Source organism: Cryptomeria japonica, chromosome 9 (assembly GCF_030272615.1).
Source record: "Cryptomeria japonica chromosome 9, Sugi_1.0, whole genome shotgun sequence".
Taxonomy (NCBI): Eukaryota; Viridiplantae; Streptophyta; class Pinopsida; order Cupressales; family Cupressaceae; genus Cryptomeria; species Cryptomeria japonica.
In genome coordinates, this window is record NC_081413.1 from 683,134,949 (window position 1) to 683,162,562 (window position 27,614).

The window sequence follows — 27,614 nt, forward strand, 5'->3', positions numbered from 1 at the left end:
ATGTATCTAGTAAATACAAGGCCAGATATCTGCTATGCTGTTAATGCCTTAAGTCAGTTCATGTGTGAACCTAAGGAGATACACCTGGTTGCAGTAAAGCATATAATGAGATATCTACAAGGTACCCTAAAGCTTGGTCTTAAATATGAAAAGGTTGACATAGATCTACATGGATTTACAGATTCAGATTGGGCTGGCAGTGTGACTGACAGAAAGAGCACTTCAGGGTGTTGCTTCAGTTTAGGGTCAGCCATGATATCCTGGATCAGCAAAAAACAATCTTCAGTAGCTCAGAGTTCCACAGAGGTTGAGTATATTGCAACTTCAATGGCTACTCGAGAAGCAGTATGGCTAAGGAAATTGCTCGTGGGATTATTTGGAGAACCTATGAAACCTACAGTCATTCAATGTGATAATCAAAGCTGTATAAAACTTTCTGTAAATCCAGTATTTCATGACAGGTCCAAACATATTGAGATTCCATATCACTATGTACGAGATATGGTTGACAGGAATGTGATAAAGTTAGAATATGTGTGTACAGGAGATCAGACTACAGATATTCTGACCAAACCACTTTCCAGAGTGAAGGTTGATCACTTCAGAAAGGGTTTAGGTATGATAGAAAGGTAATCTGCTTTGTAATCTATACTTACATATATTTAAGATGTTTAATGTGTAAACTTCTTTGTCATGTCTGGACTATCTCTTGGCTCCTTGCCACCTGTGTTCATATCTAAGAGGTGATGATCTCTCAGATACTGAACACTTGTATGTAGACATCATAAGGTGACGATCTTATGATAGTCAAACCAGTAATCATGTTGGATCACTGGTAAGTCATGGATGTGCCATGACCATGTTGTGATACAATATTTGCACAAATGTTATTGCATTATCACAATTTGGATATAATGAGAACTTAAGCACTTCTCATATGGTTATCCTTGTATTGCGTGTTAGGCAATACTGATATCACGTGTAGGTGATAGCTCAACCATTGATCATGATTGGATCTCTGGTAAGTTATGGATTTGCCATGACTATGTTGTGATAAACATTTATAAATGTTATTGCACTTATCACAACTTGGATATGATGAGAAACTAACCTTTCTCATAGACTTATCCTTAAGTATTGCGTGTTAGGCAATACTAATATCACGTGTTAGATGATATCTTGATGAATCTTACAAATCACATGTTTTGGTGATTTCTCACATGATCAGGTGATGATTCTCTTACTTTTATCACATGTTAAAATAATACTTTATGTCACATACTCAGGTGATGTTCTTCTATTTTGTATCATATGTCTTGATGGTACTTCTCATGTATAAATGATTTTTGTTGATTGACATTATCTTAGTTATGAAAAGGAAATGTGATGCAGGTTTCCTTATCTATCTTCCAAAGCGAAGAGGGAGTGTTAATGCATGGTAGCTTATGCAAGATAAGATATTTCTAACCTTCCTTGTTCTGTTATTTACATGCTTCATGTCTAACTTATATTGCATATGATTATCGGATTGTACAAACATTGCTTAGCATTATGCTATCGGGCTAACAACCCGATAGCATATTAATGTCAATTATTAATTGGCATTAATATGCTATCAGGGTATTAACCCGATAGCATATTAAATGCTATAAGTTATCGGGTTATTAGCCGATACATACTTGCTATCGGGTGCATAACTATTGGCACCGATCCACATCTGTTATCGGGCTTAATCATCGGGCATATTTGTTATCGGGCTTAATACATACACCGCTTCATTTGGAATTAACAGTGGTTATCAACTGCACCGGTTGGATTACATACATGAACCGATTCATTATATTGATCAGTCATTATATTATATTACAATATGCTATCAAGGTTTTGAACCGATAATCAGCATTGTGTTAATGGTATAATTACAAAGGCACCGATCAATGGGTGCATTGATCGGTCATGCCTAAAAGGCATGACCGGTCAATACACCAATTGACCGGTTGCCTAAATAATATATATACCAATTGAATTCATTTGGAGGAGACATAGAAAACATAAAATGATCTCTCTCTTTCAGACCTGCAGATAAAATCAGAATTATTAGCCATCAACATAATTTCTCATATACATTTATAGTATACATAGTTCATAACTTGTTCTTTAATTGAAATTGAAATAACTTTACATCTCTTACCCTTTTATATGAGATAGTGTTCTCTCACATCAAGCTTGGAAATCAAAACATTTACTGTTGTTGGTATGTCTTCTTCCTACTCTTTGTGAAGCCTATTTTGATATGTCGCCTTCATCATTCATTGACTACTTGAGAGAATTTTTTGATCTTCTTTTCAAGAGATGAATCTTGTTGCCAAGAAGCAAGATACACGTGGTGTCAAATAATCTACTACTTTCTTCCAAGGTAGGCTATAAATGTGTTATTTCGAGTGTGTCTTTCATTCCATGCTGGATAATGTTGTTCACATCTATTTAGAGAAAATTGAAGGCTCCTTTGGCTTTGTCTTCCAAGTAAGATACGATACTTTTGATTTTCTAAAAACAAAAATGCTTGCCTACAAATATTTTTATTTTCTATTTGCTTTCAGGTATATTGTAAAAATAAAAGTCATTGTTGCAATCCTATAATTGTTGAAATTAAGAATAACGGCTTATTGAATTCCAATGTCAGGCAGTGTGTGTGAGTCAACCTTGCATCCTTGATTCACTGAATTTGACATTAGGACTTGTATCGACCGTGGAACTGAATGAGTTTGACATGATAAAAAAAATGAAGAATGCATTATAAGAAAGTTGAATATAAAAATGAAAAATGATTTGTATCTCCTCACCCTCTTGGTATATTTGTTTCACCCACTCTATTTGAGTGCAATTGCTTGCATCACCAAGTTAAGGGAATGTACGATGCATGGTGTCTGAAAAATGTGCTCATATCTTTGCTCAGCCAAAGCACATTCAAACCTGCAAAAGTTTGCATTGTTTGTAATGATTTGGACAACATTTTCATTACCCACCATCTATATGGACTCAATGAGGATTTTGGAAATGAACTTTGCATCTTTGACTTGGTCCTCACAATCAAGTGCCCTTAGAAACATTGCCTCTTTGGGGGACACTTCAATAACATTTATGAATAGACAGTTTTTGCAATCTTTCTATCCATCGGAAACAATAGAAACTCTTGATTCCACCCAAGAATTTTTAATCGGTTTGAGTGATGTCTCTACAAAATGCTTCTCTTTCCAATAAGATAGTGTGCACCTTTTCATACACAATTTTTTGCTTTGCAATATCTCTTACTTCCATTTTAAATGCTTTGTCCAATGGGCTTCTTTTATAGGAAAGATTGGGATTTTCTACTTTAGCTTGCATAGAGAGTATCTCCAAGAAAGGATGATGGGAGGCCATTATTGATTGACTATCTATGGGTAAAGTCATTGCTTTTTTGTTTGCGGAAGGATGAGATCTAGTTTTTCTCTTTCTGCCATACCATCAACTTCTTCTTGTTCTCTAATGAGTGCCGCTATTTGTGTGGCAGACAACCCCTTCTTATCTAGCCCTTCACACATTTTAGTCCCTTTCCTAAAAGCGCCACAAATGTGAAGTTTCACTTGATAATACGAGCTCCTATAAATGGTTTTACAATAATTACAATTCCAAAGATATCGCCTACCTCCTAGAAGTTGTTCAGGCATTGTAGTATGTCTCCATAGAGGAGATCCTTTATCAATTATAAATCTTTGGTTTGCATCCCCAGCCATTGAACTTGAACTACTTGCCATTCTTTGCTATTATAAGAAATTACACAGTTCTAAATTAGAAAAAAATAAAATAAATAAATGCAAGCTTACTCTATGAACAGGCTGATGAAAGTATTAAAAAACATTATAAGAAATAGTAGAACTTGTTTCTCTTTCCTTAAGGAAAAAAAAAGTTCAAAAAATTCATCAAAATTTTGAAAAAAATTGTTAAAAGAGTAGAGAATAGGGTTAAATGCTTACCTTAGACGATTAAATCTCCTTTGTGAAAGCTATCGTCCTTCTTGAGGCACTCTAGGATCAATCCTGCAATGTCCCCTTTTGGGAGGACACTAAATCTTGTCTATTATACTTGTAGAGTTATTGCAAGTTATGTATATTCAGTCTACTGTAGTAATTTGGATAGATTCAATTTGATGTTGTTTCCCTCTTTAAATGCACAGGACTGCTGTTTTAAATTCATTGGGTGATAACTAGAAGGATATCTTCGATTGCAAATTTCATTTTATGAGTCTGATTGTTTGTCAAGAGGCCATGGTAAGGAATGTTTATGGATGGCCTGTTGTCAGCCAGAATCTCTGACTTTATTTGCTGAGCAGGTTGTTGCAGATCCTTCATTAACTTCAAAACAGAGGGCATTTATTGCAGATGCTGCTCGTGCTTTGGACAAAGCAAAAATGATTAGATTTGATGAGAAGAGTGGCAATTTTTATGGCACAGAACTGGGTCGTATAGCTAGCCACTTCTACATTAAATACACAAGTGTTGAGACTTATAATGAGATGTTAAAACAACATATGAATGAGAGTGAGGTTTGTATTCTCTTTAGTTTGAGTTTGCATTCTCTTTCGTTTTCAGAAAACACATTATTATATTTATACTTAGACAAAGTGTTTTGTATTGCTAACATGTTCCCACATGTTCCCTTTAATTTATGCAGCTTATAAACCTTGTGGCTCATTCATCTGAGTTTGAGAATATCATGGTTAGAGAAGAGGAGCTTTTTGAACTTGAAACATTATGTCGCAGTTCATGCCCCTTGTATGTGCGTGGAGGCCCTGAAGACAAATATGGGAAAATTTCTATTTTGATACAGGTATACTGCTGGGATAGTTCTCTATTTTGAGGGTATACTATTAACTTTCAATGTCATTTTAGTTGTCAAAGTATATTGTACTAATGTCAAACTGTCAATGCATTGTTGGATTATGTGTCCTTAGTCATTCATATTTATGGTTGAAGGAGCATTGCAAATATTGGTTGTTTATCAATAATGTCGTTTTATTTAATTTTCCTAACCACTTTGCTAGCCATCATTGACCAAGGACTATGTTTTATAAAATATGAGAATTTCAATTCTAGCCAATATTGGCATAATTCAACTGATATGTTTTAATAGAGTATAGTATTCAATTTTCAAAGTTGTTTTAAATGTGAAGTGTTTTAATGCAAAACTACTGATGCGTGGTTGCATTATTTTGTATACTCAGTTAGTCATATGTATACCTAAAATAGTATTGCAGATATTGGTTGTCTACCTATGATGTCTTTATATCTAAATTTTCTAGCCACTTGAACAATCATTATCAGAGATTAACTTTTTAAATTTATGACAATTTTAATTCTTGCCACAGAGAGAGAGAGAGAGAGAGAGAGAGAGAGAGAGAGATTTCTAAAAGTATTAAAGCAACCTTGCTTTTATAACTTTATACCAGTAGTATAACCAGCAATAACAGTAGTAGAACTGTAGAGATGAAGGGAGATACTCAAATTTCATCATGACAGCAGTATAAGAGCAATACAATTTAACTATGATAGCAGTATTCTAGTAGTTTTTCAGTAGTAGAAAAGCAGTTCAATGATGACAATAGCATAGCAGCAGTATTTGATTGTTTAAATTTTTTGAAGTTTAGAAATTAAAATTAAAATTTTAAGTTTAAATTCAAGTTTCAACAGTCAAACATCAAAACACAATTATGCCTCATCTGGGGTATCAATATCAAATATGAAGAGTTTGTATTACTCTCTGGCTGAATTTATGATTCACCCGGTGGAATCTCGAGCAATCTCAGATTCTCAGTTGCATCTCCTCCTCGTCAATTTGCCTTACATCGTTAGGATCAACATACCAACATGCTACTCAGCCTTTATCAATTCTCTAAAGTTTGTTGATCTTGAAGTCTCAATGCACTATGAATTGCAACTATTTTTGTTTGTTTGTTTAGAGGTAAGCCTGTTCCTCTTGATTGAGTAAATGAAACTATAGGTGGAACTGTAGAACACAGGTTTACTACTGAGATGGGGGCGGGGGTTGGGGGGAGAGTGAATCAGTAGTAAATGAAACTTAAAACTTTTTGATCAATTAAATTCTTTTGTAAAATTGCTTTTAAACTGAAACTGAAATAACAATGCAAAGCAACCACACAACAAACAACTGCACAAGATTTGACGTGGAAACCTAAGATGGGAAAAACCACGGTGAGTAACGCTGCTATGATGTACTGTCCTAATCCAGCCTCACAGTTAAAAATCAATTACAATCTTTAAGGGCTCCAACCCTAAGGAGTCGCCAAACCCCTATTTTAAGATTACCAACTCTTTCAATGCCCTAACTCCACAATCTGAGCACCAACTCAGAATCCTTATGGCACCAACCCAAAGGATATACAAATAGACTTCAATCAATTACAAATTGAAACAATAACCAATATCCTTTTTCTGAATTCAAAATAAACTGTAAGTTTTTGTACCAATCTGAATATCAAATACAACTGTATCTCTGCATACAACTCACAGAATGCACATGTTTTAATTAAAAGATATGCCGATGAAATGACATTGTCAAGATGCCTCTGTATATCTGAAACAAATCTGCACAGAAGAATGTTCTGAATCTGAATTAGATCTGCACTGAAATTAATGTATCTCTGTATGCTTAAATACGGAGTGAGATCTGCAAATCACTTCAATCAACACTGCATATCTGAGAACAGATATTTCCAATATCAATAGAAATCTGTAACATAACAAATGCCAAATATTTTTAAGAATTTGCCAAAAGAGACTGATTTATCATTTGAGATCCTCAAAGTAATTCTGCATGTCTGAGAGTAATGACTGAACCATTTAAACTCTGTCATAATTCAAGAGTAATGCCTGAATCAAATACAATGTGAATACCTGGATATATTGAGATAAATCTCAAACCTACATCTAAGTCACCGAAATCTGGAATGTTACCCTTCACGTCTCCTATTTGTGATTTGTTCTCCTCTTTTCACTTTGTACACTTTTATTGAATGCCAAGATGCTTTTCATTTCAGTATTAGAATTCACTGTTTACCTAAAGTTTTATGACTTAATATCAGTCAGCATTCATATACATGGTTTTTTCTCTCACATCTCCAGCACTTATTTTTTCACAAAAATCTTTTAAAATACTAACATACTCTTTCTATCGTGTTGGTGTTGGAAATAAGCCACACCCGGACCGACGATGGACTGGTCCAAGAGGGGCCAGTAGCTCAGTGGTAGAGCACTACAGCAGCATATGGAAGGTCCTAGGTTCGAGTCCTAGCTGGTCCATGTCTCAACATGGTATCAGAGCCAGGTCCAGGCTAGGAGCTCCAAACACACGAGAGGTGTGGCTTAAGGGGGGGTGTTGGTGTTGGAAATAAGCCACACCCAGACCGACGATGGACTGGTCCAAGAGGGGCCAGTAGCTCAGTGGTAGAGCACTCCAACAGCGTATGGAAGGTCCTAGGTTCGAGTCCTAGCTGGTCCATGTCTCAACATATCAAGTCTCCACATTCCCAAAACATTTTTCAATAAAGGAATGTATAAATAAAATATATGAAGTGAACCGGCCAACTGCAATCTGTTAATAAGCTACTGATAAGTTGCAACCAACTATAACTGACAACTGTCAACTGTCCCAACTTCTATTCCATCATGTTTCTTTTCATTATGATGTCTTCTTTTTTATAAAAGTCTATATCGATGAAAGGCAAGACTCAAAATCAAAAATAAATGTTCCATCAAACATAACCTCCACAAATCGGTTGCCAGTTATAACTGTCCCACTAACAAATAGATTATTTAATCTCAACAAATGAAGAAGTTATAACTGCTCCAGTTGCAAGTAACCATAAGACTTATTTTAATATGATGCAGATATCTGATTATTCATTTCTCTGATACACAGGCTTAGTTCAGACATCAAAAAGTTGATTGCAAACAAGTGTATATATGTATATTCCAAATTTGCTTGTGGGAAGAGAAGTTCAAACCCAACACAGAGAACAAATACATAAAAAATAGTTCAATCTCATTAATCACGTACAGGTCTTATAAGTTAATATATCTCTGCATTTATTTCTGCAAACCAATATTTAACAGCAAATAGTATAACACATTTCAAGGATGTATATCACTGTTAATACCATCTGTATGTATAAGGCTGACTGCCAAACTGAATCTAGTTGACATCAATGACAAATGCCAACAGGAACAATTCCTTTTGACAACAGAGGAACTAACTATGGGAGAAAAGATGAATAGCAAGTTGTTTCAAGTCCAGTGTGTCCTTCCTATTACAAAAAATAAAAACAGAGAATGATTACCAAGATATTTGATATTAACAAAGGAGTGAAAGTCTCCTTGAAATAAGAGATAAAAACGATTTATGCATAAAGGATAAGATTGACAACTAAGAAAGGAGGGCATAAGAACTTGTGACCTTTTTCACACATCGCCCCATTGCAAATGGGGACCCTCTCTTTTCCTGCTTTCTAGGGTTTTGTTAGTGTCCTATGACCTTCCGCTTCAGTTTTACCAAGCCTTGCCTAGTTTTGAGCAGTTTAGGCCCTGATGATTGAAAGTTAATTTTTGCAAATCATGTGATTCCAGAGTACAAACACCGCCAGAGTGCTTAGACAAGCCGGAGGACGAAGATCGCAATTGATTTGGACGAATTCAGACAACTTTCTATTTTTAGAAAGTCTGCTTTTTTGCTTTTTTCCTATTTTTTTAGGAAGTTTCGTTTTTGGCATTTTCAGCCCGATCCCTGGTATGGCTATTTTTAGAAAGTTTTCCCTATTTTTTAGGGATACCTGCTTTTTGCTTTTTTGGGATGGGAATCTAGGGTTTGCATTAGCACCACTGACCAGCTTTGACCGGGACCCAAAAATTCCAAGTTTTGACCTAAAAAGCTAGTTCCCTACATTTTAGGGGTTGTATCGCTTCAAATGGTTTGCCTAAATATGGATTTCAAATTTCAGGTTAATCTGGTTAATTTTGGTTAAAATGTGAAATTTTGAAATTTTCCAAAATTGTCTAAAGTATGGCTAATGGATAAGGTTGAATGTCATGACAGGTGTGGAAAGTCTGCCATATGGAAGCCTAAGCAAAAGTTCGCCTTAGAAGGAAGGTGTGTGAAGGTGAAAGAGTCATCAACAAACTCCGCCCTATGCCTTGGGGTCACATCAAGGAAGTCCGCCATGTCTTGGATAAGTCATGAAGAGGGGTTCTCAAAGTCCGCCATACCTTGGGAAAGTTCTTGAAACTCTGCCCTATCCTACCATGTTGAAGGGCAACACTCCGAAGTCCGCCATAAAGGAATGCCCTCCAAAGTCTGCCATGTGGGAGCCTTGTCTAAACTCCGCCCTATGCCTTGGGGTCACATCAAGGAAGTCCGCCATGTCTTGGATAAGTGATGAAGGGGTATAGCCTAAAGCCTGACATATAGAGGAGTCTCTAAAGTCCGCCATAGGTCAAGAAGACCAAGGAAATGGGGTATCAAAACTTCTCCATGCTTTGGAGAAGCCTTGGTGGCCAACACCTAAAACTCCGCCCTATCCTAGTTCCTTGGTGCCATCTCTAAAGTCCGCCCATGTTGGAGAAGTCCTCAAACTCCGCCCAAGATGCTAAGACATGGAAGAAGAGCCATATGAAAAGTCCGCCCTAAGCATTCAAGTCTTGATGAAGGGTTATCTAGAAGTTCGCCTTGGCAAGCAACAAGGTAGGAAGAGTCTCCAAAGTCCGCCCATGAGGAAAGGCCTTCGAAGTCCGCTCAAGGTAGAGGACTCACCAAAGTCCGCCCAAGGGAGGCCTTCAAAGAAGTCCGCCATGATAGAAGCCAAGTCTAAACTCCGCCCTCCAAGCATATTGGAGCCTTCAAAGCCCGCCTTGGTGGAGGTAAGCTTCCGAATGTTAGCCAAAGCTTGAAGAAGATGAAGGTAAGCTTCCAAAAGTCTGCCAAAGCTTGAAGAAGATGAAGGTGAGTCTTCAAAAGTCCGCCTACACATGAAAGTCAAACAAAATCAACAAAAATGCAAGTGATGTCATAAAGATCCTCCAAGATTTCAAAACCTAAATCCAAAATAGAAAGTTTTGAAAGAGAATATTGGAGGATTATTAAAGATTTTCAAACTTAAATCAAAATGGAAAGTTTTTTTCTTTTTGAAAGAGAATATTTGAGGATTATTGGATATTTTCAAACTTAAATCAAAATGGAAAGTTTTTTTTCTTTGTAGAAGAGGATATTGGAAGATTAGTAAATATTTCCAACCTATAATCAAAATGGAAAGTTTTTTTTAAAGATATTTTCTTAAAACTTGGAAACATGATAACACTATCCTAAAAGAATCAAGTTAAAATTAGAAGTATGAGTTGGAAGATTTTAAGTGTTTCTAATTGAGGATTTAACCTTATTTACAAATACTTCATTCTAAACTTCATTTCCACACCAAGAAGTTTGAAGTTACTAAGGAGAGCTTAGTAAAGTATTTCAGTTTGAAGATCATCTGGAGAAAGTTTTTGATATTGCCGGAAGTTGGATAACCTTTTTTGGCAAAAGTTTCACAGATTTTTGGAGAAAGACAACTAGTATGAAGAAGAATTATTTAACCCTTTCTGAATTTTCTGAGTGTTCTTGAGAGAATTCTAGCCCTACTTCTACCCATTCGAAGGTGAAACTAAATTCATGATACAGATTTATGGATTTTTTCTGAATATTTTCTAGAATTTAATAAATGATTTTTTGAAAATTTTGGAGAAAGAAAATCATTTGTTTTGGCTAAAAAAAAAAATTTTTTTTTTTAAGGTTATGACGCTCAGTGTTGATTGACGATCACGATCATCCTTGGGATTGAAAGGTTTTTCAAATGAGATTTCAAGTTTTCATGACTAAGTATAAGATGAAATTTTCCGACACTTAGCCATTTCGCATCCTCGTTATTTTTTTCGAAATTTTGCAAATTATTTTCTAAATTTAAAATTTCATTGTTTGTTTGTAGGTCCTAAACATTATGAAATTTCAAGTGGATAAAGATGCTCCTCTGGAGTCGAGGATGACTTAAAAATGGAAGAACGTCAGCGACGCCGACCTCAGACACATTAATCTGAGGGAATTTAAGAAGCGAATGTTTGGTCTGGACAACTTTGTGCCTACAACCATTACGCAAAAGATGATGAGAGTGGCATCGTGCATGCTGCTGGCTTCCTTCCTACCATGCAATGCAATGCAATGAACTGGTAGTCGAATGTGCCAAACACTACAACCCCATCAGTAAAGACATTGTTGCACCTGATGGAAGGGTATTGGTGAACATCAATGATGAGGCCATCAGAGAGGCCTTTAGGATCCCAGAGTATCACAACACAGTGTATATGACAAAGGATGAAGTTGACGGTCTGTATCAGGACCACTAGGAGGAATATGATGCCATAGTTAACCATTCCTGGCTAGACAAGCCAAGGAAGGGCACCTCCAAACTTCAGAGGAAGAGCCTAGTGCGAGCATACTTCAAGGAAGACATTGGAGACATGATCGTCCTACTCAATAGAATAATGGGAAACCCTCAGGGAGCTCCATTCGAACCCTGGATGTATTATTTCATTAATGAAATAATCAATGGAGTAAAAATGATAGACTGGGCTAGGATGATCAACGACAACCTAGACAGCCAGTTGAGGAACCTAGAGATGAATAGGACTTTCTTCATGAGTTCTTATCTGTTTTATTCCTTGGCCAGGACCTACAGATACAGAGGTCTCACTTGTAGAGGAGAAGTAGGGAACAAGGAGAACCAGTTTCCAGTGTATGATTGCTATCCCTAGCTCCACATGGAAGAGAAATTCCATTTCAAAAGAGTGAATGATACTTTCCTTATGCACATCACTCGGACATTGCAAGGTGGGCTGCACCAGAGACTCTCTCAAGAGTCTATGGACTTCATCAGTCGGTTTGGATGTTGGTACATCCAATACTCGAAGTTCACTTACCTCCGAATCCAAAGCTTAACTAAAAGAATAAAGAATATTCGTAAAGTCTATCCTAAATATTTAATTTACCATTATAAACTTAATATTACAATATTACTTTAATACCCTCCCTCAATGGTCAATCTACTCACTACACCAAGTTTATCTCAAAATTTCACATATTTTTTAGGAGTCCATGACTTGGTAAGAACATTTGTGGTTTGATCTTTAGTTGGACAATATTGCAACATCACTGATTCATCCTCTACAAGTTATTGGATGAAATGACAATGAAGCTCCACATGTTTGGTACACTTGTGGAAGATTGGATTCATAGTGTTGGATCTCAAATCAACAGATTGGACAAGTTCTAAGGAAATGCCAACTCCTATGATCAAACCCTCCAATTGACTTGGCCAACTTATAGAGTGAACCTGTTTGGTTACTAACTCCCTCACTTTAGGCTCTACAAGACCTAGGCGGGTATACCTATTCGTTAGTAACTTTTGATGACTAATGCTTTTTATAGCAGATTGAGTATCTTGATCTAAATTTTTCCCTATCTTAGAATGGCATAGGTTCCTAGGATAGGTGGCTTTTAGATGAATTCAAGATTGTTGTTGTGAAAGTTATTCGATCTTTGTGCTTGAAATTTATATGTATACACTATTGCTAATTGATTCTATACATATCCTACTTAACTATTCCTATTGATTTAAAGTAAAAGTAATTGATATGGTAAAAAGGTTTTTATGAATGATTAGTGCCTTTCCTGTTTGGGCCACAGAGTCTATTACTTCAGCAGGACTTAATGTATGCTTCTATGAGACAATTTCTAAATCACCCCCAGGTAGATTTGTGAGTTACCTTTCCTCAAAAAGATCCGTTTTAATAGTGCTATGCTATAATTTGCTCGAATGAATTTAACCCTTACTTTAAGAGACCATTCAAGGAAGACTTACAAGGAACAATTACAATCCACAAGTATGCCTTTTATTCAAATTAATAGCAATAGGAAAATAAACTTCACTAGGAAGATACAAGCAACCTTATCTTCTATGAGACAATATCACAAAACAAGTGCCAATTGAAATAAACAACTCACAACACATATGTAAAGGAAAAAACAACTGATTATATTGATAGAGTTTCTAAAGTTACAAAAACTACCAGAGTATATCATACATCTATTTCTGAATATCTTTCTTTTTACAAAAAACCTCTCATATATATGAGAACAAAAACTATCTTTTACGAAAAGTCATGTCCCTTCCCAACATTAACAACCAGGTTGTATGTTCTTAGCAAAGTTAAATAAAAATATATTAAGCATTCCCAAATGATTTATGTAATTATGTAATCATCCTCTCTGTAGCGTTTGATATCAATGTTATGTTTCTTCAATTCTCCCCCTAATGAAATGTACTCAAAGATTATCTGGTTGACAAAAGGGGCCAAATCTTTATCCCGATCCAATCTTGAAATGGCTCGCTCCATGATGCTACCAAGTTCATTCCGCCATTGTTCCAACGATATCAATTCCCCCTCCTTGTAGATTGTTGGCATTCGTGAGGTGCTTCCATCATCCAGTGCTTGGAGGTCCTTGTTCAACACATCTGCATATCTGTCATGTTCCTTCAAGTATGCTGTTCCTTCTGCTCTCTCTTCAGGTGTCATGGTATCAACATTGTTCATCACCTCTTGTAGTCGTTTCTTTAATCTTTCATGCTCCCTTAGAGCCTTGACAGTCCTGTTGGTGTCTGTTTTATCATCTACCAAACATTAGGATAGGATACCCGAAGGCATTCTATCCTCTCCTGAAAAATCACTATTGATTCCAAGGTCTATATGTGCGAACAAGCGACTTTAGTGGAATAGCTTCTTGGGTAGTGTATGCTGAAAATCTCAAGGGGGACTTACGTTTAACAACTATCTTGAACTGCTAGACTTAGATGGATTTGGCAATTTTAGGCTATTCTCTCTTTTTTGGGATTTTCTAAGGATTTAGACTTTCAAAAGAAAGGAGAAAAGAGATAGGGTTAGGAAGGCTAATCTAATCCTACGAATTCCGGAGACGGTGTCAACTGGGTGCTCTCAAGAAACCAAACTTCGCTTCGCCACACTAGGGACAACTACACAAAGCTGGTGCAATCTTCAGTGGGTTGTGCTTATGATCGAGATATCGGGATGCACATGGGATGGGCTCAGACTAACTTTTCATGGTAGAATGGAAATCATCCATTTACCAAAAGTATGAGCGGAGATACACAACCAATTGATACTTATCAAATCCTTCACTCAAATTAACAACAATGAAAGTAAATCTATATTAACTTTAACTAGATGTTGAGGAGATTGAAACCATGCAAATCACTCAAATAATAGTGATTACAAAGCAGCACACATGCAATATATTAACTGGAAATGACCTTAAGCAACAATATATCAAAAACCTCACACTCTCCAACTGAGAGGAGGCAACCTTATATTGTTTTTCGCAAATCAATGGATGGCCGAGATCGAACAGTGATCAAGGGCCAAGATTGATAGCTACAAACCCTAATTAGGGTTTCCCCAAACACTACTAGTTCAAATGAGTAAGAGGGTGACACGTGGTGTAGTTGCTAATTTGACTGTGGCAAGTGTCCACTTTCCTCTTTCAGAGATTCGACGTATCTGGACACAATGAGCTTGACCTCCTCCATGGCGACACTTGGCGAACTGCTAATGGGGAAGTCGATGATATCCACATTATTGGTACAGGTGGCGAGGATGCTCTCCCACTCAATGGCTTGGGCGAGGGAATTTTCATCGATGAAGAGAAAATTTGCAATTCTTGAGAAATCGCCTTTGTCAATCATCCCTAAATCCTTGAAGAAGCTAGATTGGATTCTGGCTCTTAGGTTTTCTGCCTCCAGATGCTTCTCCGTTATGCATTCCTTCTTCCAGATCTCTGACGCCACATGGAATACCTTGCCCAGGATCTCTCTAACACTTTCCTCTGTCTCTGAACACTTGGTCTCGGATTTCTTTAGAACTTCAATCTGAGTGACCAAGGCATAGTACCATGTGCTAAAGTCGTACCTGTCTCCGGTTTGTATGATACCTGCTTCCACTAGGCTTCTCTTCGACAAGCCTCAGATAACCTTCAGGTGTGGAAGTATTTCATTCTGAATTTCAGTCATATCCTCCCAATTGATGGCTAGATCCTGAATACGATTGATCAGGGAAAAGGCCGAGTCATGTGCCGATACCAGATTCTCTACTAGTGTGTCAGCACACGTCGAAGCGTTTGAAATCCACTCCTTTGCTTGAGTGTATGAGCCCTTCATATCATCATAATCCTTCATCGATCCCTGCTGAAGAGGCTGTGGCGGAGTAACTAGGATCTCATGGTCAAGTGGTTTGGTAAGATGGAGAACGTACCTTCTCCACTGCTGGTTCTCCTCTTCGACCTTCTTCCTCTTTTCCTTTTCATGGGCTAGACTTGCCTTTAGAACACTGCAAGAGTCGTCCAAATATTGGACTTCTTGGTGTTGGGTGGGCTTACCCAGCTCTATGGTAGTGACCTTGTAATCATCTGCGGCGACATTGTCCCTAGTCTTTCCTTCTTTGGGCACTGCTATGTGGACTGTCCTGAACCCTACACTGTCTCTTTGAATTAAGGAAAACTTTCTGGCGGGCTTGGGTGGTTTAGTTATAGTGGGCTCATTCACCCTCTCCAGAAATGCTGTAGTGACCTCTTCAGAACAGGTCTCCTTGGGGACCTTTGTCTTTATTCTTTCACTTAGCCAATCCGGGACAGTTAATTGCTCGACAGTATTATGGTCAAATTCATCATCTGCCTTTCCTGGGTTTGCTGGTATACCGTCCAAGAAGACTGTAGGTATTTCCATTTGCTCTCTGTCTGGACTTTGGACAACTTCCTTCATTACTTCTTCAACTGAAGGAGAAGGCATTCTCCCTTCATCATCAACTATGCAGATGTTCAACTCCCGTTCTTTAACTGCATTCTGATTAGGCATGATAGAAGCGACACTTAGAATGGATTGGCCTTCGCTGGACTCCCTTCTTTCTCCTATGATCTTCTTCCCTATGATTTTCACCGAGCTCCCCACTAACTCCTTCCTCTTCCGAGACCCAATGCTTTCTAGATTTTGGGCATCACCGGCAGAGGTACAAGGATCGATGGACAGCTTATCATCTACTCCCATTGATTCGTAGGTCAGGGTCACACCTTTGGCTTTCAACTGCTTTGTCTTTTCAGATGTCCACCACCTTGAATACTCAACCACCGACCTCATGAGGTCTGCTAGATCTGATTTCTCCCCCTTTGTCCAATCTATCGAAACTAGGGGTTTCTTTTTTCATCTTTTCGAAGCTCAGCTGATGAAGCTCTAAGCTTTCTTCCACTTGATCGACAACTTTGAATACCTTTGTTGCTCTCACCATGCTCAAAGGAATTCTCGACTAGAATCTCTTCCTGATCTCGAAGCTATCAGCTGCGTTAGCCCAGTAGTCTTCTAGGTCCGGTTTGTGCTCAAATGCCGTTCCTTCGATCTTCTTTATCCTGTGGAATGGATCGAAATTCCTTCTTGTCTTGTATTGATAGAGGGGATACCAGGCTAGCTCCTTCTCAGCGGTCGCAGAAGCTTGGGATGACGGAGATGTTTCCAGCCCATTGCCTATTGTAAGTGAGGGCGTCCCTGCCTTCTTTTGCCTATCCCTTTGAATCACGATATACTCCTCCAATTGTCTTACAACCTCGAGTAACACCACTCGGTTGGTAGGGTAAGCTGGAAGCTTGTATGGAGTTCTGGAGAATCCCTGGATTCGGAGGTAAGTGAACTTCGGGTATTGGATGTACCAACATCCAAACCGGCTAATGAAGTCCATAGACTCTTGAGAGAGTCTCTGGTGCAGCCCGCTTTGCAATGTCTGAGTGATGTGCATAAGGAAAGTATCATTCACTCTTTGTAATGGAATTTCTCTTCCATGTGGAGCTGAGGATAGCAATCATATATTGGAAACTGGTTCTCCTTGCTCCCTACTTCTCCTCTACAAGTGAGACCTCTGTACCTGTAGGTCCTGGCCAAGGAATAAAACAGATAAGAACTCATGAAGAAAGTCCTATTCTTCTCTAGGTTCCTTAGCTGGCTGTCTAAGTTCTCGCTAATCATCCTGGCCCAGTCTATCATCTTTACTCCATTGATTATTTCATTAATGAAATAATACATCCAGGGTTCGAATGGGGCTCCCTGAGGGCTTCCCATTATTCTGTTGAGTAGGACGATCATATCTCCGATGTCTTCCTTGAAGTATGCTCGCACTAGGCTCTTCCTTTGAAGTTTGGAGGCGGCCTTCCTTGGCTTGTCTAGCCAGGAATGGTTAACTATGGCGTCATATTCTTCCAGGTGGTCCTGATACAAACTGTCTGCTTCGTCCTTTGCCATATACACTGCGTTGTGATACTCCAGGATCTTGAAGGCGTCTCTAATGGCCTCATCATTGATGTTCGCCAGTATCCTTCCATCAGGTGCAACAATGTCCTTGCTGATGGGGTTGTAATGTTTGGCACACTCGACTACTAGTTCATTACATTGCATGGTGGGAAGGAAGCCAGCAACATGCACAATACTGCTCTTCATCATCTTTCGCGCAATGATGGTAGGCACGAGGTTGTCCAAACCAAACATTCGCTTCTTGAATTCCCTCAGATTGATGTGTCCGAGGTTGGTGTCGCTGACGTTCTTCCATTTTGTAGCCATCCTCGACTCTGGAGGAGCATCTTTATCCTTGAATATTGGCTGGGCACTAAAAACTTAAGTCTGAAAATTAATGGCAGCCATTAATGGAGGTCAAATCTGAAGCAAATCTCAGATTTGAAGCGAATCAATAGGCTGGAAATGATGGCAGCCACCAGGCATGCATGAAAAATCATCAAAATGTGGCACCAAACCACTCTCCAAGCAAAATCGAAATTCTCCCAACTATGGCGCCATACTAAAATTCTGAAAATATCATCAATGGTAGCCTGGATCTGCAACAACGGAGGTCTGGAACAACAAGCAAACAATGGAGGAAAATATCACCCAAGTCTCCAAACACAAAATCGCCACTTTCCACCAAAAATCGCCAAATTTGGAAAAATCGCCGAACTTAGCAGAAATCGAAATTCTGGAATTGGTCTTTAATGGCAGCGAAGGGGGATAGATCAGCAAGCTGGAAAAAAATAAAGGAGTAAAGAATCCTCAACCCAACACTTCACTTCAATCACTTGCTAAAATTCGCCCAACTTGGAAAAAAATCGCCTTTCATGGAGACACCTGACAGATTTAATAATAAAATATTGCTAAGGCTCCTCTCTTATACTTGCTTTTACCTCTTACTTTCACCACACAAGCAATGTGGGATAAAACACTTGCTTAAATACTTGCTTGGTAAAAACCTAACTTGCTTCTAGAAGGTTAAAATATTAAATGATTATTGCAAGTTATTAAATTTTGCTTTTAAAATTTTAAATAATCGTTAATCATTATTTAAAAGCAATTAAATGGGGCTTATTTATTAAAATATTGCAATTTAAATCAAAATTAAGCCTCCAGGGGAAAATCGACTTAGGTTGGGATTGAAAAATCCCTTTAAAAATCATTAAAATTGCCAAAAATTCCCCATAAGGGAAAATCGATCCTAGCTTGGATAAAAATCCATGCATAACTTCATCAAAAATGCACAAAAAAATCCCCGGGGGAAAATCGATGGTAGTCTGGATTGAAAAATCCACACTCTGAACTCACTTGACTTGGAAAAATACTCTCTGGTGGAATTTCGAACTCAGTCTGGATGAGAATCCGAACTCAAAACTCTTCAAAAGGCACCCAATGGAAAATCGATTCATCCAAACAAAAATCCGCAATCACTTGTCACAAATATCCTGGTGGAAAATCGATGGCTGTCGGGATAAATCCTGACACTTAGCGAAATTGTAGCACTTTCAGGGGAAAATCGATACAGGTATGCGTAAACAGTGGGGGAAAATAGTAGCCAGTATGGATTTAAGGGGAAACCCATGTGTAGTGTGGATTTTGAGTGGGGGAATGGGTTGGGTAGTCTGGAATGTGAGGGGAAAAGCACCTCTAGCATGGAATTTGATCCTTTAACCCTTGGAATATGAATTTCCCTTAGGATTTTATCATTTTAACCACTCAAAATCACTTAGGAACATTAAATTTTAGCGGGACTTAGGCAAATTTTTAAAAAATATGAGCAAAACGCTAGGAAAATATTGGAATAAAGTGTGAAACCAACTTAAATAATACTTTAGGAGTGAGAAAACAATTCCAAAAGGTCTGGCAATACCTTGGCACTTTAAAATCACTGATGCGCGTGTTTAAAAACACATTAACGCTCAAATGGTCAAACACTTAGACAAAACTTAGGATCATTAAAATATCAACGTTTGCAACTTGATCCTATAACTTAAAAAACCCTAGACGACACTAGGCATGATCAAAACTCCGAGACTCGGGCACAGGAAACACAAAATTGCCCACTAAGCAGCCAAAACCCTAACCTAACAACGCAGAAAGCCGACAAAGTGGGGGTCCCCGTTAGCAATGGGGCGATGTGTGAAAAGGTCACAACATCTGGCGACTCCCCTGAGGAAATGTTCTAGAACATTTCAAGAACAAAGCTCAATCCAACACTTAGAATCTTCAATTAATCCTTGCATAACATAGCGAAAGGTCAAAAAACACATTTGAAAAGATGGAATCCAAGAATTGTATGAAGTTACTTAGTCATTGATTATCCAGGTGTGTGCAATTGCATTCATTACCTTCACAAGAATATTGTAAAGTCAAAGGATCCAGTGAGACTAGCTACGTAAGATGTCCATACTTTGCAAGCGGCCAATTATAATCGCACGAATATTGCTCCATTGCCGGCCAGGCGTCTATAGCCCCGATGGAGTTACTCGCATATTCCCACTAGCCAATTTAGGTATTTCATTTCTTTGCATTTCTTTCTTTTGATATTTCGCTTTTTGCATACTTTCAAATTCCGTCAATTCATTTTGCTAGTAAGTAATTAACTTACTTGGGTTCGAGAATTATAATGGCACTGAAGCAGGATATAAGATTTTTCACTAGTCGCAGCTTCACCTGAGAATTTATAATAACTCAGATAAAATTAATGTGTAAAATATAATAGTCAAATGATGTCAGCGTCAAAACACAATAAAAGTTTTTCAATCTCGTCAAATACGGATTCAACCTATGATACACTATACAAAAACAATCTCTAATTCGAAGAACTTCATGAGGTATCGCTCAAGAAATGGACTAAACAAAACCTGGTGAAACGCAGAGTGTGTCTTAACAACAACTCCCACATCACAAGCGGATATCCCTCAGAACCAGTACCTAAGCAAAGACGACCTAAAAACCAAAGTAGAACCAAAAGTAAAACTAAACTAAGGCAAACCAATGCAGACCTATTCTAACTATGATACAAGGGGTAGGCTTCAAACGAAACCTAAGGTTGGAAGTAATGCTTGAGGAATTGTCTATTGACGGGCAACAGAACATCCTCACCAGTTAAGATTCTCAGCTTGAATGCATTCTCTCCCAGTATCTCAGCAATCTGATAGGGGCCTTTCCATAGTTTGTCAAATTTGTCGTGATCTCCCCTTCTTTCATGGGCTTTGTTCCAATACAGCACCAGGTTAGAAATCCTAAAGGCTTTTACATGTGCTTGTCTGTCAAACCATCTCTTAACTACGCCCTGATGTTTGGCGAAATTCTCTAATGCTTTATCTCTTTTTTCTTCTAAATTCATCAACTGTGTCAGTCTCGTTTGCACTCTGTGTTCGCCCTCCATATAATCTTGTATGAATCTCAATGTAGGAATTCTCAGTTGTACGGGGAAGACAGGCTCTTGGCCATATACCAGAAAATATGGGGATGCCCCCAATGAATTCTTAACTCTCGTTCTATCTGCCCAAAGGGCGAATCTCAATTGTGTGTGCCAATCTTTCGGATTTTTCTCTAACAATTTCTTAATCACACTCATCAAATTCTTATTCGTTGATTCCGCTAACCCATTACCCTGAGGATAATAATTCGATGAAAACTTAAGGGTTATACCATATTCAAAAGCCTAATTTGAAAATTTTAATGATGTAAAGGAAGAACCATTATCACAAACAATAGCATGTGGACAACCAAACCTGGTAATGATGTTCTCTAAAAATTTAATCACAACGTCAGTTGTACGTAATTTCAAAGCTTGAGCTTCTGACCACCGAGTACAATAATTAGTTGCGGTTAGAATGTACCTGTGTTGCGCAGAGTAAGGTGGATTGATCATACCAATGAAGTCGATACCCCACATAGCGAAGGTTTGGACTCGATCACGGGCTGCAACGACATGTTTGGATTCTTCTCTCGAACGGCAACAACCTGGTAGGTGTGACATGTCTTCACATGTTCATGATTATCTCGGAACAAATTAGGCCAGTAATAGCCCGCTCTCAAAATTTGGTGCGTAGTAGCCAAGCTTGCACCATGACCTGTTCCAAAGCTGTTGTGAAAATGCTCCACAATCTGTTTAGCTTCATTCTTTCCAACACATCTCAAATATATTCCTTAATGATTTCTTTGGTATAAAACCGAGCCTTGTAACATAAAATGTTGACACTTCAATTTTAATGCTCTCTTTTGAGCAGGGCCCATATGCGCGGGGCATCTCTGGTTTAATAAATAGCAAACAATATCTTTATACTATTCATCTGGAGTGACATCCTCAATTGCATAGACTTGTTGGACTAATCTGGGTCCATCAAATGCTAGAGTTTGCGCTAAGACTTGACCTCGAACAAGTCTCATTGGTTGGATCTCAATGTCGTACTTCTGGATAGTGGCAACCCACTTTCCTCTTCTTTCTCCTAATTCATTCTGCATAAGGAGCATCTTAACTGTTGCATCTGGGACAATGGCATGAACTTTTGTCCTCAAAATGTAATGTTTGAATTTCTTTATTGCTTTCACCAAAGCATAAGCTTGTTTTTCTACGTTCGGATATCTCAACTCCACATCTTTCAACGGTGCACTCATAAATGCTATGGGATGTTCATCTTTATCTTCATTCTTCTGTGTAAGGACTGCAGCACAAGTATGTTCTGAGGCGAATGAATACACATAAAAAGGTCTTGCATAATTAGGACTGACCAAAACAGGAGCCTCAACGATGGTGGACTTGATTTCTTCAAATGCTTTCTTTGTTTCTGTCGTCCAATCCATCTTAGCTTCTTTCTTCAACATTTCATTCAATGGTCGTATTATCTCAGCAAATCCGGAGATAAATTTCCTCACAAAATTAACCTTACCAAAGGACTTCAGTTCTTTCTTATTGTTTGGGAGGTTTATCTTAGATATAGCCTCAACTCTTTTTGGATCAATGGAGATTCCTCTCTCCGAGATAATATGTCCTAACAATATACCTTCTGTAACCCTGAATATGCATTTCTTGGGATTAAGGGATATCCCGTACTTTTTGCATCTTTGAAATACCTTTCTCAAATCTTCAATGTGATCTTCTCTTTTCCTTGAGAAAATTGTAATGTCATCCATGTAAATAATGATGCATTTTCCAATTAAATCTTGAAATGCAATGTCCATAGCTCTCTGGAATGTGGCTCCAACATTGATTAAGCCAAATGGCATCCTTCTGTATGCAAATGTACCCCACTTTGTGGTGAAGGTTGTCTTTAATCTATCTTCGTATTCTACCATCCCCTGATTGTATACTGAATATCTGTCAAAAAAGGACATCATCTGCGATCCATTCACAATCTGTAAAACCTCATCCAATGATGGAAGAGGGTAGTTATCTTTTTCTGACGCTTTATTCAAATTTCTAAAATCAACACAAAGCCTTATCTCTCCACTCTTCTTTCTAATTGGGATCAGATTGGCGACCCACGTTGAGTGTCGCACAAGAAAGATAATCTTTGCTGATAACAATTTGTTCACTTCTTGATATATAAGGGGTTCCAGCAAAGGGTTCATTGGCCTCTGTCTCTGCCTAAATGGATTACTGTCTGATTTCAAGGGAATAGTATGTGTAATGATTGATGTATCATATGTCTTCAAATCATCATATCCCATGCAATCACATTGGGAAAATCTCTCATGTTCTTTAATATGCCTTCCCTTTCACTGGGTGTGCATGTTTTCCCTATGAATACATTCTTAACTTCTTTGCCATTTCCCAAATTCACCGTTTTACAGGCACTTCCACTTGAGTCACGCAATCTTTCTATCTTCATTTTATCTCTATCAAATATTCTTACTAGCTCTATCATTCCCTTAGGAATGAAATTTGTCTTCAAATTTAGGATACCATCTTAATCATATTCTGCTTCTTCGGCTTTTTCTTCATCAATAACCTGACTCAGGAAAATATCTGTATTTGTCAAAAAATCCAATATATGCTTATCATCTTCAAAAACTTGGAAATTGGTGACATTATCTAATATGGATGGAACTGATGCGAGTTCCACTGTAAACTTCTTTAATCCTTCCATGGCAATGGGTGGCAAGGAACTAGCAGCCTGTGCAAGCGCATTTGCCACTTGATTCTGTGATCTGTATATTGACTTGATATGGAAAGCATCAAAGCTCTCGATGAGATCCCATATGCTGTTGCAGTATTTTGTCAATCTGTTGTCGTGGCAGACATACTGCTTCCGCACTTGTCTTACTACAATCTCTGAATCTCCAAACACATGTAAAATCTTCACTTTCTTTTGAATGGATAACAACAATCCATGAACTAAGGATTCATACTCAGCAACATTGTTCGAACATGGAAACTGCAATCTATGGGAGGCCAAATAAGTTTCCCTTGAGGGACTTATCAATTCAAATCTGGCTCCTGATTCTTTCTTTGACTTTGAACCATCAAATCTCAATGTCCAAACTTGATCTTCCTCATGTATTTCTTCTATAATTTCATCATTTGGCCTAGAAGAGGCCTCTTTAATTTCTTCAAGTGTCAGAATTTCAGGAATTCTCTTGTGGATCTGATTCAAAGCTACCTTGCACATTGCTAAAGAAAATTCAGAATGAGCAGTATCGTGGATTCGGCACCAATTAGGCAACAATAAATTTTGAATGCGAGCACGATTGCCTAACTCAACTCCCTGCTGGATATTCTTGAATAGAAATCCTCTGAAACTTTCAAACATATCAATTTCCTCATGATCACTTTCTACTACAATTTCTGTGGAATTCACAGTTTCATGATTTTCTTCTATCTTTTCAACTAGGTTTTGAAGCGTCAAAACCTCTTCTTCAACTTTTGGTCTATAATTTCCTAGATCTGTTTCTAGGAAGAGAATTTCATTGTTTTCCCCATATTCTATTATCATCAATCTTAATCTTGGGGTACCATCTATCTTGATCTAGTTCGGTACACCTCTCCATGGCAGCCACATGTGAGAGAAATCGGTTGAAAAGTAACCATTCAATCTCCTTGACCAATCTTGATTTAGGAGCATGCCATATTCGTCTGGAATGTCTACAACTGATATATCTATGAAGTGCTGGACTCTTGGATCCGCAGCCAACTGCATATGAATATTGTTTAACTCTCCAATCACAGGTACCTCTGTCTTATCTAATTGTGTAACTCTTTTACTAGTCTGTATGGGAATGAGACCCAATTTATCGCATATAGCCTTTGGCATTACATTACTTGAAGCTCCGGAATCCAGCAGACAATTATGCAATAGCCCCATTCTTGCTTTCAGGAAGGTTAAATTTCCTTAGCATCTTTCCATAGCGTTTAGGAAATAAGTTCCTCTTCGAAACTTTAGCTTTGAAGTTCTCCTGATTAGAAGGAGCACATTTGTCTATCCAACGGCCATTCTCATAAACCCATTGAGGTCTAATATAACCAGAGAAACGAAAATCGCTAGAAATCGCCCAAACTCGGCGAGTCTGAGTACGAGTCACCCCCCGCGAGTCCAACAGACTCGGACTCGGACTCGATCGAGTCTGGGATCCAAACTCGCCTGGACTCGGCCAGACTCGCCAGACTCAGCTAGACTCGGCCAGTCTCAGCCAAACTCGGCCAAACATAGACTGGGGTCCAAAATCTTTAAAAATCTCTAAATTTCTTGAGTTTTTCACTTTTCTGAGTCCAGCCGAGTCTGAAGCCAAGTTTGACTCCGAGTCTCGAGTCCGAGTTCGAGTCCGAGTCGGCCTTGCCGAGTCCAAGCCGAGTTCGAGTCCCGTTTCTTTGATTATAACTATCCAATCTCTCTTCAAAATATTGCTTTTTATTCTTGTAACCTGCAAGTTTCGTCAGAGGAAGAGATACAGTAGAACATAATTCCGTTGCTGGCTCCTGCCTTTGATTGGCCATCCATGAAATATTTCTAGGGTATTTCTCATATCGCAGTCGGGAAGTCGGATTATTGAAACTGTAATTAGGATTCTTCTGTGATTGATTTTTCCTTGCAATTTTCGTCACCCTTTTGCTAATGACATCCTGCCATTCTCCAGTCTCATCACTTTTTGATGGAGCACTTGTTCGCAAAGGAAATCTGAATATTCCCATATTCGCATGTATTTAAGTAGAGGCCTCCTTACACCTAAGGACAAGTCCAAAAGGTTAGGGTCTGGCCCTCCAAAAGTCAAAAATGACCCTACAAGAAAGGGCTTCACATCTTAAGGTTAAGAACTTAAGAACTACTCTCCACTACTCAAGCCTAACACCTACTCAAGATGAGTAAAAGGCTTCAACTTCTCAAGCATGTCTTAGCGGTGACTCCTGCTCTTAGGGACTTTGAATTTGGCCTATACATGACATCTAAGAACTATTCCAAGCATTGGTTTTGGACTTAGGTATCAATTTCTTATACCTCCTTTGGAAACCTACCCATTAGGCTAGTAGCCCTCCTATACCGGTATTTTGCCTTTAACTCCAAAATCTTCCACACACACTGACAAACTACTCACGATTCCAGATACCCTTTTGAGAGTTACATTCAGCCCCAAAATGAATTGGCAAGATATGCAACCTAAAGGTCTGATCCCCGTAGAAGCCTAGAGACCTAATTAGGGCGATTAGGCCTGATTTACAAAGCAACCCCCTTTACCAGTATCCCAACTGCAAAACCAACTTGATGAGCATGTGGGGGATGGTGAATAACTTCTAATTCTAGGGTTACACGCCTGGAATCCACCGCTATCATGGAATCCACCGCTATCAGATTTTAGGATGACTGTCCTAATTTTGCTTAAGGTAGTCACATGGAGATGCATACCTAGATTCACTTCAAGCGCCTCACAACCAAGTCTTCCCTGCAAAAACCCATAAAAACCTTAATGTACAGTGATCAATCTTGCATTCCACCAAAGGAAAGAACTTCTAGGTGTAGGAGATGCAAGATATGGCCATTATTTGGCGAAACCCTAACTAAACCCTGGTTTCTTGTGTTACAGTCAGAAAAACAAGGGTTTCTCAATACACAAAAACAATCAAAGCCTCAGGTCACCACCAAATCAAAGCTAGTTCATTTCTTCGTCTACTCCATGAATGGTGTTGTCAGATTCAAGCCGGTCAAAGATGTACAATCTCTGCAAACTCGGAATTTCTGGAAAAACTTCAGTATTTCAGTGTTTTATTGCTTCATCACTTCAAACCACAACAATTGCCCCATTGGGAATTGTGTCCACAAGGTTTATACAACTCTCCAACGGTTGCCAACCGAATTTGGAAGAGGTTGGAGCCGTTGAAAAGCTTCCCCCAACCGCATTTTGAAAAGTTGCACTTTTGCACTCAAAAGTTGCATTTTTGCATAAAAAGTTGTCAAACTCTCTAAGGTTGGGATCCACACACTTGGATCAACCAAATACTCCTAAAACATCCTAAAACCTATCAAACACAAAAACAAACATCCTACTACCCCTATTGACCACATTGTCTTAATTGGCTCATCAAATTGCCTAATTAGTGGCATGGGTCTACATGGTGGGGTCTTTATTAAATAGATGAAAATGCACAAACAAAAGATTTGCAAAATGATCCCAAGATCCTAATCTTCATCATCAGGTGCATGATTAGCTTGTTGATGAAGTACTCCTACACCACTTTAGCTGTGAAGAAGTTCTCCTGATTAGAAGGAGCACATTTGTCTATCCAACAACCATTCTCATAAACCCATTGAGGTCTATTATAAGTTATAACTATCGAATCTCTGTTCAAAATATTGCTTGTTATTCTTGGAACCTGCAAGTTTCGGCAGAGGAAGAGATACAGTAGAACAAAATTCCGCTGCTAGCTCCTGCCTTTGATTGGCCGTCCATGAAATATTTCTAGGGTATTTCTCATATCGCAGTCGGGAAGTCAGATTACTGAAACTGTAATTAGGATTCTTCTGTGATTGATTTTTCCTTGCAATTTTCCTCACCCTTTTGCTAATGACATCCTGCCATTCTCCAGTCTCATCACTTTTCGATGGAGCACTTTTTCGCAAAGGAAATCTGAATATTCCCATATTCGCATGTATTT

General features: G+C 38.4%; 1 protein-coding gene across 2 annotated transcripts in view; it reads left to right on the forward strand.

The window, feature by feature from the left end:
• The window catches only part of LOC131073972 (DExH-box ATP-dependent RNA helicase DExH14), a 247,896-nt gene that overhangs the window by 144,154 nt on the left and 76,128 nt on the right, over positions 1-27,614 (forward strand). For both annotated transcript variants that reach the window (XR_009113014.2, XM_058010506.2), the window contains exons 23-24: positions 4,370-4,582; positions 4,711-4,866. Coding sequence is in view for 1 of the 2 variants with exons in the window: in XM_058010506.2 (XP_057866489.2) it covers positions 4,370-4,582; positions 4,711-4,866 (369 nt within the window). In the remaining variant the exon portion in view is untranslated. The remainder of the gene's footprint in view (positions 1-4,369; positions 4,583-4,710; positions 4,867-27,614) is intronic.